The sequence below is a fragment of the Panicum virgatum genome, chromosome 3K, assembly GCF_016808335.1.
Source record: "Panicum virgatum strain AP13 chromosome 3K, P.virgatum_v5, whole genome shotgun sequence".
Taxonomy (NCBI): domain Eukaryota; kingdom Viridiplantae; phylum Streptophyta; class Magnoliopsida; order Poales; family Poaceae; genus Panicum; species Panicum virgatum.
In genome coordinates, this window is record NC_053138.1 from 13,922,382 (window position 1) to 13,934,857 (window position 12,476).

The following is a 12,476-nucleotide window of genomic DNA, read 5'->3' on the forward strand; positions in this document are numbered from 1 at the left end:
ATACAAAAAATTTTCAATGAGAAAATTGAGAAATATTGGTTACCTGCAGTTCGGATCCAAAATCCGGCAGGACTTCGCCGGTGGAATTACCTCCCTCACCCCTCCTCTCTCCCCCTCCCCTCTCTGGATCTCGTGGGCAGGAAATGAGGGTGTGAGGGAAGGGGCTCAGCTTTTATATTTGGAGGGGGAGCCTGCCGGCCCCCTGCCGGGCGGGCGGGCTGCCTGCCGCCCCTCCACCGGGCGGCAGGTGCCTGCCGCCCGACAGGGGGGCGGCAGGCTCCTGCTAGGGGCCTCCGCGCAAAAAAAAATGTATATTTGTTTACATATAGGTCCTTGCCGCCTACCTGCCAGGAGGTAGGGGTATAAAACTGTATAATGTGAAACCCAAAATATATTTATGTAAAAAACGTTTTTAAAAAATATAAAAATAAAAAAGCCGCAAATGTTTTGGGCTCATGGCGAACTATGCAGCAGGCCCAGCCTTTGGTCAGCCCAAGAAGCAAAAGCTTCGCGCTAATGGGCCTCTAAATCCAGTGCCAGTTCACTTCGAGCCCATAACTGTGTCCTCTGTCCTCCTTGGTTTCCTTTTCCTCTCCGGCTCCGTCGCCGTCCAGATGCTCACGCTGCTGTGCTCGCGTGCCGTCGCCCTCCCACTCGCTCCGCCTCCACGCTTCCTTCACCGCCTGCCGCACCCGCGCGCCTCCTCCTCCTCTTCCTCGCTCCCGCCGCCGCCGCCGTCGGGGATGGAGACCTCCTACAAGTTCGGCCCCTACAAGATCGACGCCAGGGAGGTCTTCCACGCCACGCCCCTCTCCTACGCCATGGTCAACCTCCGCCCCCTGCTCCCCGGTAGTATTCCCTGCTCTCCTTTTCTCACTTCGCCTCTGCTGATGCCTGCATCATTGCTGATTTGCTGTATGTACCCTTTGGGAGTTGCTAGAATCATTTATACCCAACATCGAGTCCCAAATGCTAAATAAAACTCAAACGAAAGCTCTCCTAGTAATAACTTCTGCCAGGAACCAGTGTGCCACCGGATCGTTTCTATAGGCGAAGAATTATGGCATTGCCTTCTGCTTGGCTTCCAATGTGAACTAGTTCCATGCAATCTGGTGGTACTTTATCTAGTCCCTGCCTACCAGACAAGCCTTAACAGTTCCATAATATATTTTCTCCTGATGAAACCTGACAGTAGAATCATTTAGGCTCTGTAAAGCTTGAAATCTCCACATTGCATTTCATTTTTTATCAGTTTGTGTTCTCCAGCTTTTTCTCATAACCATGCAATTTTTCTTATGCAGGTCATATCCTTTTATTTCAGTTAAGCTGGTACTATACTTTCTCGGAAGCTATTTTTTGGGCACTTTGGCAGATTTTACCACTCACGTGCCATGTGCTGCCTTTGTCTCTGTGGCCAACTAATCAATGAATTGCTGGCACTTCAGCAAAGTTCATGAAGAGCATTCAAACAAGTACGAAAGAAACTGACTAACCGAGCAGTGGAAGTTTTCATGAAACCTTTGCAATGGTTCTCTTCTTTTGACACCTGTTTTTCAGCCGTTCTAGATGATCAAGTTAGCTTTAGGTATTCATTTAGTAAGAATGACTGTGCTTTTTTGAACCGCTGGCTTCATATTTTTGTTGACGTTTCCATAGAGACTATCTGCAACTCTGTGCCATGTTATTCTTTTTCCTTCTTCATGCAATACATCCACCTGCAGTACATCTGTACTCAAATTGACTTTATTAGAATGTTACTTGCAATTGGAGTTGTGAATCAATTTTTGTTGTGTAGTCATTTTGGTTCAAACATGTCATAACTCATAATCCTGCCTGAATAATTTTATTTGGCTCCAAGTTTGATACATCACATTTTGGGAAAAATATGTTATTCTATATGCATCATTTCTTCTCCTTGACAATACATACATGTTCTTGTGTGCCCCAAGCGTGAAGTGAAAAGATTTGCTGATCTAAGTTCTGATGAAACAAGTGACTTATGGGTTACTGCAAAGGAAGTTGGTGCACGTCTTGAGCAGTACCATAAAGCAACTTCACTTACCTTTGCTATTCAGGTGTGGTCTATGCTTCAATATTATTGTTTTATTCAGCCTATCCTTTATGTACTCAATAGCACAAGTTTATGCAATGTAAAAGGATTGTCATATTTGGATGTCTAAAATGTGAGGATGACGAACATTTGGGGAAAAAAATCATATATATTTATACCATGTCAACAAGCTGTACTAACTCTTTTGCTCTTTTATTATTCACACCTTTGATTTGCTTGATATGGACTTCTATTTGTTGCTTTTAACAAGTGATATTACTTATCAGGATGGTCCTCAAGCTGGCCAAACAGTCCCACATGTCCACATTCACGTCATCCCAAGGAAGAAAGGGGATTTTGAGAAAAATGATGAAATATATGATGCGGTACGTTTTCCACCGATGTGATTATATTATTATGACATCTGATCAAATAAAGCTTACCATTTTTCCTTGCTATAATAGATTGATGTGAAAGAGAAAGAATTGAAGGAGAAGCTTGACCTGGACATTGAGAGGAAAGATAGAAGCATGGAAGAAATGGCTCTTGAGGCCAATGAGTACCATGCTCTTTTCTCCTAGAATTGCATCTAGTATAGTTAGTTTCTAAGTTGAGCTGACTGCTTGCCACAAATAAGTCTATGGGCTGGTCCCTATAAGATGGGAGTTGAAGGATAGAGGAGGTTGCGGGCTCTACGCTAATGGCCACTGTCGAGTTATATATAATGTATGAAGCCTAAACATTGTACTATGTTCCTACATTAAATACAATATTCTGTTGCCCTAATGTGTTGGGATGTTGCTGCAGCGGCAAGACACCATATTTTATCTTGTAACTAATTCGGACATGTCAAGTGAACATGTTTGGAAATCTTTGGATCTGATATGATATCATATCACACCTTCTTCCTTAATTGCATTTGTGTGATTATAATATCGGAGATGCTAGCGCCCGGATGTCCGATCCGGGCGCGGGGCATCGAACGGTTCGACAAGTGAAAAAATTCCGCCGAAACATTGTCTGATGTTGCATGCAACATATTGAATGAAACACTTGAAATATATTGTGTCAACATTTGTTTGAAACATTTGCAATATCGAAAATCAGCGTTGCAACATCACATGTTGAAAAATTGTTTTCATGTTGCGTGGTACATTCAAACATCTCATTGAAGATGCAACATTCAGATAAAACACTTGTAACACGTAAAAACATATGCAACATTGCAACATCTAGATCTACTTTTGCAACATCCACGTGAAACACTTGGATCCTTAATAGGGCCTAATTTGGACCCACTTGGACCCTAACTCGTGCCGTCCCGCGCCATAGATCTCCATGTCCATCGGAGCCGGGAAGCTGTCCAGATAATTTGTTAGAAATATATCTCACAAACGAAGTCGAGTTTAGACAAGATATTTTACAAGGTTGTGTATCATCGTATCATCTACATGTGTGATTTTTTTTTGGTGAATTTAGATGATTTTTTTTATCGTAGTTCGCACGGGTTTTCACGAAGGTTGTGGTTTTCACCAGATATGTAGTGACATTTGACCAACCACATTCAATCATGATTTAATTTTTTTCAGTCAATTGCATCTCCAATCTATATCGGTAATTCGGTATATACTTTTGTATGTGCTTGGCTGTTGGCTATCTACTATGATTGCTAAGCATAGGTATCCAACAAGAGGTTATATAGATAGGTGATCACCTGTTTCTTGTTATTGTTATTAATGTTTCACAATTAGTTTTTGATAATAATTACATAATTAGCATGGGTCTTTGATGATGTTTGTTCGGCCCGGGGGAAGATCTTTTCCTTGTAACAGTTGAGAGAACTTTACATTGCTGCCACATCCATGAAATGTTTAAGCTTTTTATATGATGTTTTCACTTGTAAACCTAGATGCTGAGTGATGTACTACATCTGGGAAGTTAAGGCAATCATCTTCATGAAGGTGATGAAGCATGAAGAACAAGATTGAGAATAATGTGACTGGAGCTCACTCGCTTATGGTCTTCGTGGTCTATTCTCATTTGGTAGATTTGCTTCTATGATCCAGTTCGTGTCTAGTCATATGATCTTTGGCTTGTGATATATGTTAGGGTTATTTTTTGTTTGTTCCATGTCAGAACCACCATGTATATATTGTCACCATTATCTATGTGTGTACGGTACTTTTCAGCCCTCATCTTAGATCTATTATATTTGCCTATTTGGTGCGTGGTAGTGATATATTTTCTTGTCGGAAGGGTATTTTGTTTTCGTTTGAAGCATCTCGTGGAACAACAAAAGAGGGGGAAAAAACTACGTGAGGAGCGCTTCACTTCGCTTACAACTTATGTGATTAGCATCTCGACGGATGTGAGGCTGAGAGAAAGATGACATCACGCATCTGTTTAAGAGGCTGTTCAAATAGTAGCATCTTTTCCTAGAAATATCATTTGCACACTGAGTATTTGTTATCGCCATAAAATAATAGGGTTAATTAATGGGCCGAGACTAAGTTGGGCTTAGTGCGGAAATTAAAGAAGGCTTGTGAATCGGCTGTGTTACCACCAGAATTTGGTCGAGAAGGATATGGGCCGAAGCTGCCGATGGTCCTATACAGATTGTCCAGGGAAGAGGCGATTGTGGTCCATGCCAAGAGCCGATGGGCTCTTCTTATCTGTGTGCGTCGGGAGCCAATGGGCTCTCTGTATCTGTAATCATTAGAGATAGATTAGTTTTCGTATTGGACTAGGTTTTGTATAACTTGGTCGTCAAGTCTACAAGATTATAAATATGTATCCTATGACATTTGTAAAGGAAGAACGTCATCACGTTTTGCAAACAATAACTCTCGGCGCACCGCCACCCCTAATTTTAGGGTTTCGTCCAAGCAAGCGCCATGCTGCCCTGATCGCTTCTTGCGATCAGGGCAGCGTTGTTCTTGCTTTTACCTTGGTATTACTCGTACTGAAGCATTTTTGATGGCGAGTAGTGCTAGTTATCCTGATTTTCGTAGCATGATTTTTAGTAGATTCATCGTGCTTTTGTTGCTTATCATCTACGAATATCATGTCATCTCTGCGCAATCATGTTTTAATCTTATACTAGTTCTCGTTGCATGGAATTAGTCGCGTAGAGATGACACTCTGCTCCTTTTTTTATCTGGTAGATCTAATCTGTTATGGTTAGTTTTTATACTTAAGAATTGGCGTAATATCTGCTAGTTTAAGAATTAGCCTGAATCCTTAGCGGTTACCCCTTACCAACGTGGTCCTTTGTAACGGCCTCGTAGTGAGTTTGCTAGTCATCTCACCTAAGAAAGTGTGATGAACAACTAGCGTAGCTCACTACTTGTGGGTAAAGATGTGCAACCTCTGCAGAGTGTAAAACTGGTATACTAGCCGTGCTCACGGTCATGAGCGGCCCGGATCCTCCTTTTGATTAGTGGGGTTACCTTGGTGGTTTGGTTTGGTCCTCAGTAGCATTATAATTAATTCTGATTAATTTCTATGTAACTGGGTTTATGGTAATTCATCCACTTGTAGTAATTAGCTTTAATAAAACTTTGCCAAGACTTAAAAGCTAATGCAGTTGAGTCAGCCAACCTTAGAGCCTCATAGTTTGTGTTATACTTGTTGAGTACGAGTTGTGTACTCACCCTTGCCTCCTCTACACTTTTTCCTCTTGTTCTTTTGGGGATACTCTACTGCTGCTCAGTTCCTGCCGACGCGAGGGAGTTCACCCGGAGCTACCAGGAGTACGAGGACTTCTCGGCGTTCGTCTCCCAGTCGACGTCCCTGTGGCGCCCTGCTTCCGAGAGTTTCTCGTATATGTTTTACGCTTCCGCATACTTTGTATCAGACATTTTTTCATTAATGTAATAAATAACATTCATACTCGCTTTATTATATCTTTTACGTGATATGTGCTATGATATATTGTTCATTCTGTTGTATATACGTGTGACTTGATCCTGGCACGTATATGATTGCTCGGTTTATGTCCTTTTATAAACCGGGTGTTACACACGCGCCGCCGTGACGAGCAGAGGAAAGAGGTTGCTTCTGGCAAACGGCCCCAGGATGAAGACGAGCCAGAGCAGCAACATGTTACTGAAGAACAAGTGCGTCACATCCGCAATCAACTCCCAGCTTCCAATCGACTTCTGGAAAAACACCAGTATCAGTACAAGTTGCGCCGCCGATATGAATCGGAAGGGGAGGAGTATGAGCACCGCACAAGGAGGACGCTGGGGAGGCGCCAGGCTATACGCGACCACTGGCATTGCCCGTTCTTTAGGTACTGTTGGAATTTCGGCATGAGCCGATTGCCTACTATCGATGATTGCTTGGAGTGCAGGCCTCGGGGACGCCAGCCAGGCGAGACGTCAGTGTTCCAGTGCTTGGGGCCCAAAGCACGTCACGACGACCATGTTGAGCGGCCATCCAAGGATGATCTTGAGCTAGAAGGGGAAGATAAGTATCATCGTCCACGATGGTGTCCTGACGGGCTCAGCCGCTCACAGAAGCGCAGAGTGCAGCGCTTACACAATCTCGAGGAGGCAGAAGCAAGGTACCTCGACGTGCTGAGAAAAGCGTGTCCGGATCTCGCGGAGCAAGTCAGGCACCCGCGAAGGGTGGAAAGGCGCCCTCCAAGGAGGGAGTGGCACCCCAAGCAGCAAAGAGCCGATGAAAAGCCATCGGCTGATGTGAATATGGTGTTTGTGCTCCCGTCGGAGTTTCGGGCGCCCCAACCGGAGGAATTGGCCGTCGCGTAGCTAGATCTTGGCCCACAGCCGATTATCTTCGAGAAGCCCAAGGAGAAAGGCTACAAGCACCTGAAGGGATTATATCTCAAGGGCCTCATCGACGGCAAGCCTGTGAACATGATGTTGGTCGACACTGGCACCGCGGTCAATCTAATGCCGTACTCAGTACTGCGCCGATTGGGTCGTTCTGCTGCCGATCTTATCAAGACCAACGTGATGCTCAATGACTTCAACGACCAGCCGTCGGAGGCACAGGGCGTCCTCAATGTGGAGTTGACAGTTGGCCGCAAGACCGTCCCAACCTCGTTCTTCATCGTCAACAGTAAGAGTACGTACACAGTGCTGCTTGGGAGGGATTGGATTCACGCCAATTGTTGTGTTCCTTCCATGATGCACCAGTGTTTGGTCCAATGGGATGGCGATGAAGTGGAGGTGGTCCGTGCGGATGACTCCAATGAGGTTTCGCTCGCAGACATGAACGCCTGGGACACGGAAGGGCAAGAGCCGATCTCAGGGATCGCGCTGGAAGATTGTGATCGGATCGAAGCGACAAAAAACGGATTGAGGCTGGTCTTATCCACTGGCCTCACAGAATAAATACATCCTGGTACGCTACGGAGCATAGCAGGTTTAGAGAGGCCGGTCCCAGCGACCGACCCCAAAAAATAGACAATTCTTGTTTAGAGTCGAAACTGTTACATTGCGGACAAACTTTGGCCTGCTTTGGCAGTTGGTTAGTTAATGAGCATTCAGTTTCGAGGGGTAATATAGAGACGGCCGGCTCGTGCGGTCCGCCGAAAATTTTCTTTTGTCATCTCCCCGTGTTTGCTGTTGACGTGGCAGATGATGACGAGTCGCCTGCGTCCACAGTCGATTTTACAGGCGACGGCAAGTTGGGGTACGGGTTTACATCAGCTGACGATTTGGAGGAAGTTGATATCGGTCCCGGGGATAAGCCGCGACCAACATTTATCTGCAAGAAGCTAGACCCGAGCCTGCATGAGCCGATGATAGCACTGTTGAGGGAATACCGGGATTGTTTCGCGTGGGATTATACTGAAATGCCTGGTCTGGATAGAAGCATCATCGAACATCAGCTCCCGCTTAAGAAAGGATTTCGGCCGTATCAACAACGAGCAAGGCAGATGAAGGCTGAAGTCCTGGAGGAGGTCAAGAAAGAGGTGCAAAAAATGTTGGACGCAGGGTTCATCAGGCCATGTAGGTATGCAGAATGGATCTCCAGTGTGGTCCCTGTACAGAAGAAGGATGACCGATGGAGAGTCTGCGTGGATTTCAGAGACCTCAACAGAGCGATGCCAAAGGACGAATATCCGATGCCTGTGGTAGAAATGTTGATCAACACCACTGCCGGTCACAAAATGCTGAGCTTTATGGATGGTAACACCGGCTACAACCAGATCTTCATGGCCCTAGAGGATATAAGCAAGACCGCGTTCAAAGTACCAGGCGCGGTCGGCTTGTTCGAGTACTTGGTTATGACCTTTGGATTGAAAAATGCCGGTGCAACGTATCAACGCGCCATGAATTACATTTTTCATGATCTCATCGGCAAGCTGGTTGAAATCTACATTGATGATGTCGTAGTCAAGTCCACATTGGCTGGGGGGGCATCTGGAAGATTTGTGTAAGGTTTTGGAGCGGACTCAGAAGTTTGGGCTCAAAATGAACCCGAAGAAATGTGCCTTTGGCGTATCGGCCGGTCAGTTCTTAGGATTCCTGGTACATGAGCGAGGAATCGAGATCGGCTTGAAGAGTCAAGAAGCGGGAAAGACAATGAAGCCGCCTACTAAGAAGAAGGAGTTACAGAAGTTCATCAGCAAAATCAACTTTGTCAGACGATTTATCTCCAATCTGTCTGGGCGTATCGAGCCGTTCATGGGTCTGGTGAAGATCAAGTCCGAGGATGATTTTCACTGGGGGGCAGAACAGCAGCAGGCTCTTGATGAAATCAAGGAATATTTGTCGAAGCCTCCAGTATTGGTTCCGCCTCAATAGGACAGGCCTTTCTACGTGTACCTGTCCGTGGGTGACACTTCCATCGCCTCGGTTCTGATTCAGAAACATGACGATCAGGAGAGGGTTGTCTTCTACCTCAGCAGGCGCATGTTGGACACCGAGACCAGGTATCCTGAGATTGAAAAGCTTTGCCTTTGTCTATTCTTTACTTGTACAAAGCTTCGACATATTTTGCTCTCGGCGGAAACGATCGTCATATGTAAATCGGATGTCATTAAACATATGCTGTCGGCTCTTATTCTAAAAGGCCGACTAGGAAAATGGATGTTTGCGTTGTCAGAATTCGATATCCGATATCAACCTGCAAAGGCAGTCAAGGGACATGCACTGGCAGATCTCATTGCAGACAGGGTCAACACTGACGTATCTGCACTTTTTGTACGTGCCTGGGCCATGTTTTTCGACGGATTGGCTTGTGATGATGGGTGCGGTGTAGGAATTCTTTTGGTATCGCCTCGTGAGGCGACTTATTCTTTTTCCATAAGGATGGCTACTCCATGCACCAATAATTTAGTAGAGTATGAGGCCGTTCGCTAGAGTATGAGGCCGTTCGCAAGGGGATGGAATTACTCCTAGAAGCTGGTGTAGAAGCAGTGGAAATACTTGGGGATTCGAAACTGGTGATTTCTCAGCTCACGGAAGAATATAAATGTGAGAGCGAGCTTCTTTTTCCGATATGGATGCAGTGCCGTGAGTTGATGTCATAATTCAGGTACATTAATTTCCACTGGATACGAAGGACTTTGAACAGTGAAGCCAATGACTTGGCGCAGATGGCTTCCGAATACAAGGAAACAGCCGATGGGGTCGATGTAGAGGTTCAGTTTCTAGAACCTGGAGACTGGAGAGCCAATATCTTCAATTATTTGAAGGATTCGGCTCGGGGGGCACCCAGAAGGATAAGACTCAAAGCTATGAAATATGTTCTGATAGGGGACGGCATGTTCTACAGGACTTTGGAAGGACTGCTGCTTAAATATTTGGGGCCTTCGGAGTTGAATCGGCTCTTGCATGAGGTTCATGAAGGAGCCTGCGGTACTCATCAATCGGCTCATAAGATGAAATGGCTGATTAGACGATCAGGATATTACTGGCCTACCATGCTTGAGGATTGCTTTAAATATTACAAGGGATGTCAGGCATGTCAGAGATTCGGCAAAATTCAGATGGTGCCGGCATTAGTAATGAATCATATCATTAAGCCATGGCCGTTCAGGGGTTGGGCCATGGATATGATTGGCCAGATTAACCCGCCATCTAGCAAAGGTCACTAATGGGTGTTAGCTGTCACGGATTATTTCACAAAATGGGTGGAGGCGGTACCCATGAGGTCGGTGGCATCGAAAGATGTGATCAGTTTCGTTAAAGAGCACATCATTCATAGGTTTGGGATTCCTCAGACCATTACGACCGATGGAGGATCGGTCTTTATATCGGAGGAATTTAGAAAGTTTGCCGATGACACGGGGTTCAAGCTGATCAGATCATCCCCATATTATGCCCAGGCTAATGGACAAGTTGAAGCATCCAACCAGAGCCTTATCAAGCTGATCAAAAGGAAGATCGATGAATATCCTAGGCGCTGGCATGAGGTGTTGTCAGAGGCTTTGTGGGCATATCATATTTCGTGTCACGGATCCATCAAGACGTCACCATACCATCTGGTCTATGGTCAAGATGCTATGTTGCCATGGGAGATCACGGCCGGATCAAGGCGTGTTGAGTTTCAGAATGATCTATCGGCTGAAGAGTATGCAGCCTTGATGAGCGATAATGTGGAGAATCTTACAGAGCTAAGACTTTGGTCACTCTAGAAGATCAAGGAAAACAAGGCTAAAGTTGCTCGTGCATACAACAAAAAGGTCAAGCCGAAAGAATTCCAGGTTAGAGACCTAGTTTGGGAGGCAGTGCTACCATTGGGAACTAAAGACAGGAAGTATGGTAAGTGGTCTCCTAATTGGCATGGACCGTACAAGGTTGATCAGGTCCTGCCTGGAAATGTGTGCATGCTTGAAGAATTAGATGGTGTCAAGTTTCCTATAGCCGTCAATGGCCAACACCTCAAGAAATATTTCCCGAGCATGTGGGAAGGCGGATAACAAGAGCCGATGAAATCCATCTGGCTGTATTATAAAAGGCCAACACGTTGAGTTGAAATCCATCACCTCCAGGAACAGTGTGGGGAGCTGATATGTTGCCATCAACTCAAGGGACGGTGAGGAAAGCCGATGCATTGCCATCACCTCCAGGAATAGTAACATTAAGGAAAGCCGATGCGTTGCATCACCTCGAACATATAAAAAAGAGCAGGATCTATTCTATCGTCCAATTGTTGAGAGCATCGTAAAGCTACAGGAGATCACCAACAAATTGCCGATGCCGCCAACACTGCTGATACTGGTATGATGAGCAAACTTTATTTCTTACTGCAAAATACTTGGGAATTTTGAATTTAAATAGCTTAGCTCCTCAGTGATATGCTAAATTCCTAACAGGGTTAATTAATGGGCCGAGAGCAAGTTGTGCTTAGTGCGGAAATTAAAGAAGGCTTGTGAATTAGCTATGTTACCACCAGAATTTGGTCGAGAAGGATATGGGCCGAAGCTACCGATGGGCCTATACAGATTGTCCAGGGAAGAGGCGATTGTGGTCCATGCCAAGAGCCGATGGGCTCTTCTTATCTGTGTGCGTCGGGAGCCAATGGGCTCTCTGTATCTGTAATCATTAGAGATAGATTAGTTTTCGTATTGGACTAGGTTTTGTTTAACTTGGTCGTCAAGTCTACAAGACTATAAATATGTACCCTATGACATTTGTAAAGGAAGAATGTCATCATGTTTTGCAAACAACAACTCTCGGCGCACCGCCACCCCTAATTCTAGGGTTTCATCCAAGTAAGCGCTATGCTGCCCTGACCGCTTCTTGCGATCAGGGCAGCGTTGTTCTTGCTTTTACCTTGGTATTACTCGTACTGAAGCATTTTTGATGGCGAGTAGTGCTAGTTATCCTGATTTTCGTAGCATGATTTTTAGTAGATTCATCGTGCTTTTGTTGCTTATCATCTACGAACATCAGGTCATCTCTGCGCAATCATGTTTTAATCTTATACTAGTTCTCGTTGCATGGAATTAGTCGCGTAGAGATGACACTCTGCTCCTTTTTTTATCTGGTAGATCTAATCTTTTATGGTTAGTTCTTATACTTAAGAATTGGCGTAATATCTGCTAGTTTAGGCCTTGCAAACGGGTTGGACGATCCGGCGACGTATTAGATGCTTTGCCTTGATCTTAATAGGGATTGATCCGGGAATCGGCTTTCGCTTGTTCTTAGGCCTCTTTTCTGGTCAAGGTTCGGTTATCTTTTACGCTCGTTAGGCCTAACTACGTGTAGGATGTTCCGATCTAGCAGTGAAGCTTTTACCGTCGTGGATTAGATTAGCTAGATTTAATTGAAGCAGTTTTTGCAGTTATTTGCTTTATCCATTACCATCTGGATATGCAGATCCAATCTGACACCGGGACTCGATCGGCTCTTTAAAGCCGATGCAAGAGTCGTCCCGGGGAGCCGACCATGGGTCGGACTAATGTTTACACGTGTCTGTGCTTGTAAGCAAATCGTCAAAGGCA

The 12,476-nt window shown here is 45.1% G+C and overlaps 1 protein-coding gene across 1 annotated transcript; it reads left to right on the top strand.

Annotated features, from left to right (window-relative positions):
• The first annotated feature begins 445 nt into the window (after positions 1-445).
• Positions 446-2,963, top strand: LOC120697706 (bifunctional bis(5'-adenosyl)-triphosphatase/adenylylsulfatase FHIT-like). Its single transcript, XM_039981008.1, has 4 exons — positions 446-851; positions 1,929-2,075; positions 2,338-2,436; positions 2,515-2,963. Exons 1-4 carry the CDS (start codon positions 456-458, stop codon positions 2,629-2,631), a joined length of 759 nt encoding a protein of 252 aa, XP_039836942.1. The 5' UTR covers positions 446-455; the 3' UTR covers positions 2,632-2,963.
• Positions 2,964-12,476: the final 9,513 nt, after the last annotated feature.

What these genes read in the sequence shown, in the direction of transcription:
- LOC120697706 (XM_039981008.1), top strand. Translation starts at nt 456, where the DNA reads ATGGCGAACTATGCAGCAGGCCCAGCCTTTGGTCAGCCCAAGAAGCAA. An exon ending in CACTTACCTTTGCTATTCAG is followed by an intron (nt 2,076 to 2,337) that starts GTGTGGTCTATG and finishes ATTACTTATCAG; the next exon opens with GATGGTCCTCAAGCTGGCCA. An exon ending in ATGATGAAATATATGATGCG is followed by an intron (nt 2,437 to 2,514) that starts GTACGTTTTCCA and finishes TTGCTATAATAG; the next exon opens with ATTGATGTGAAAGAGAAAGA.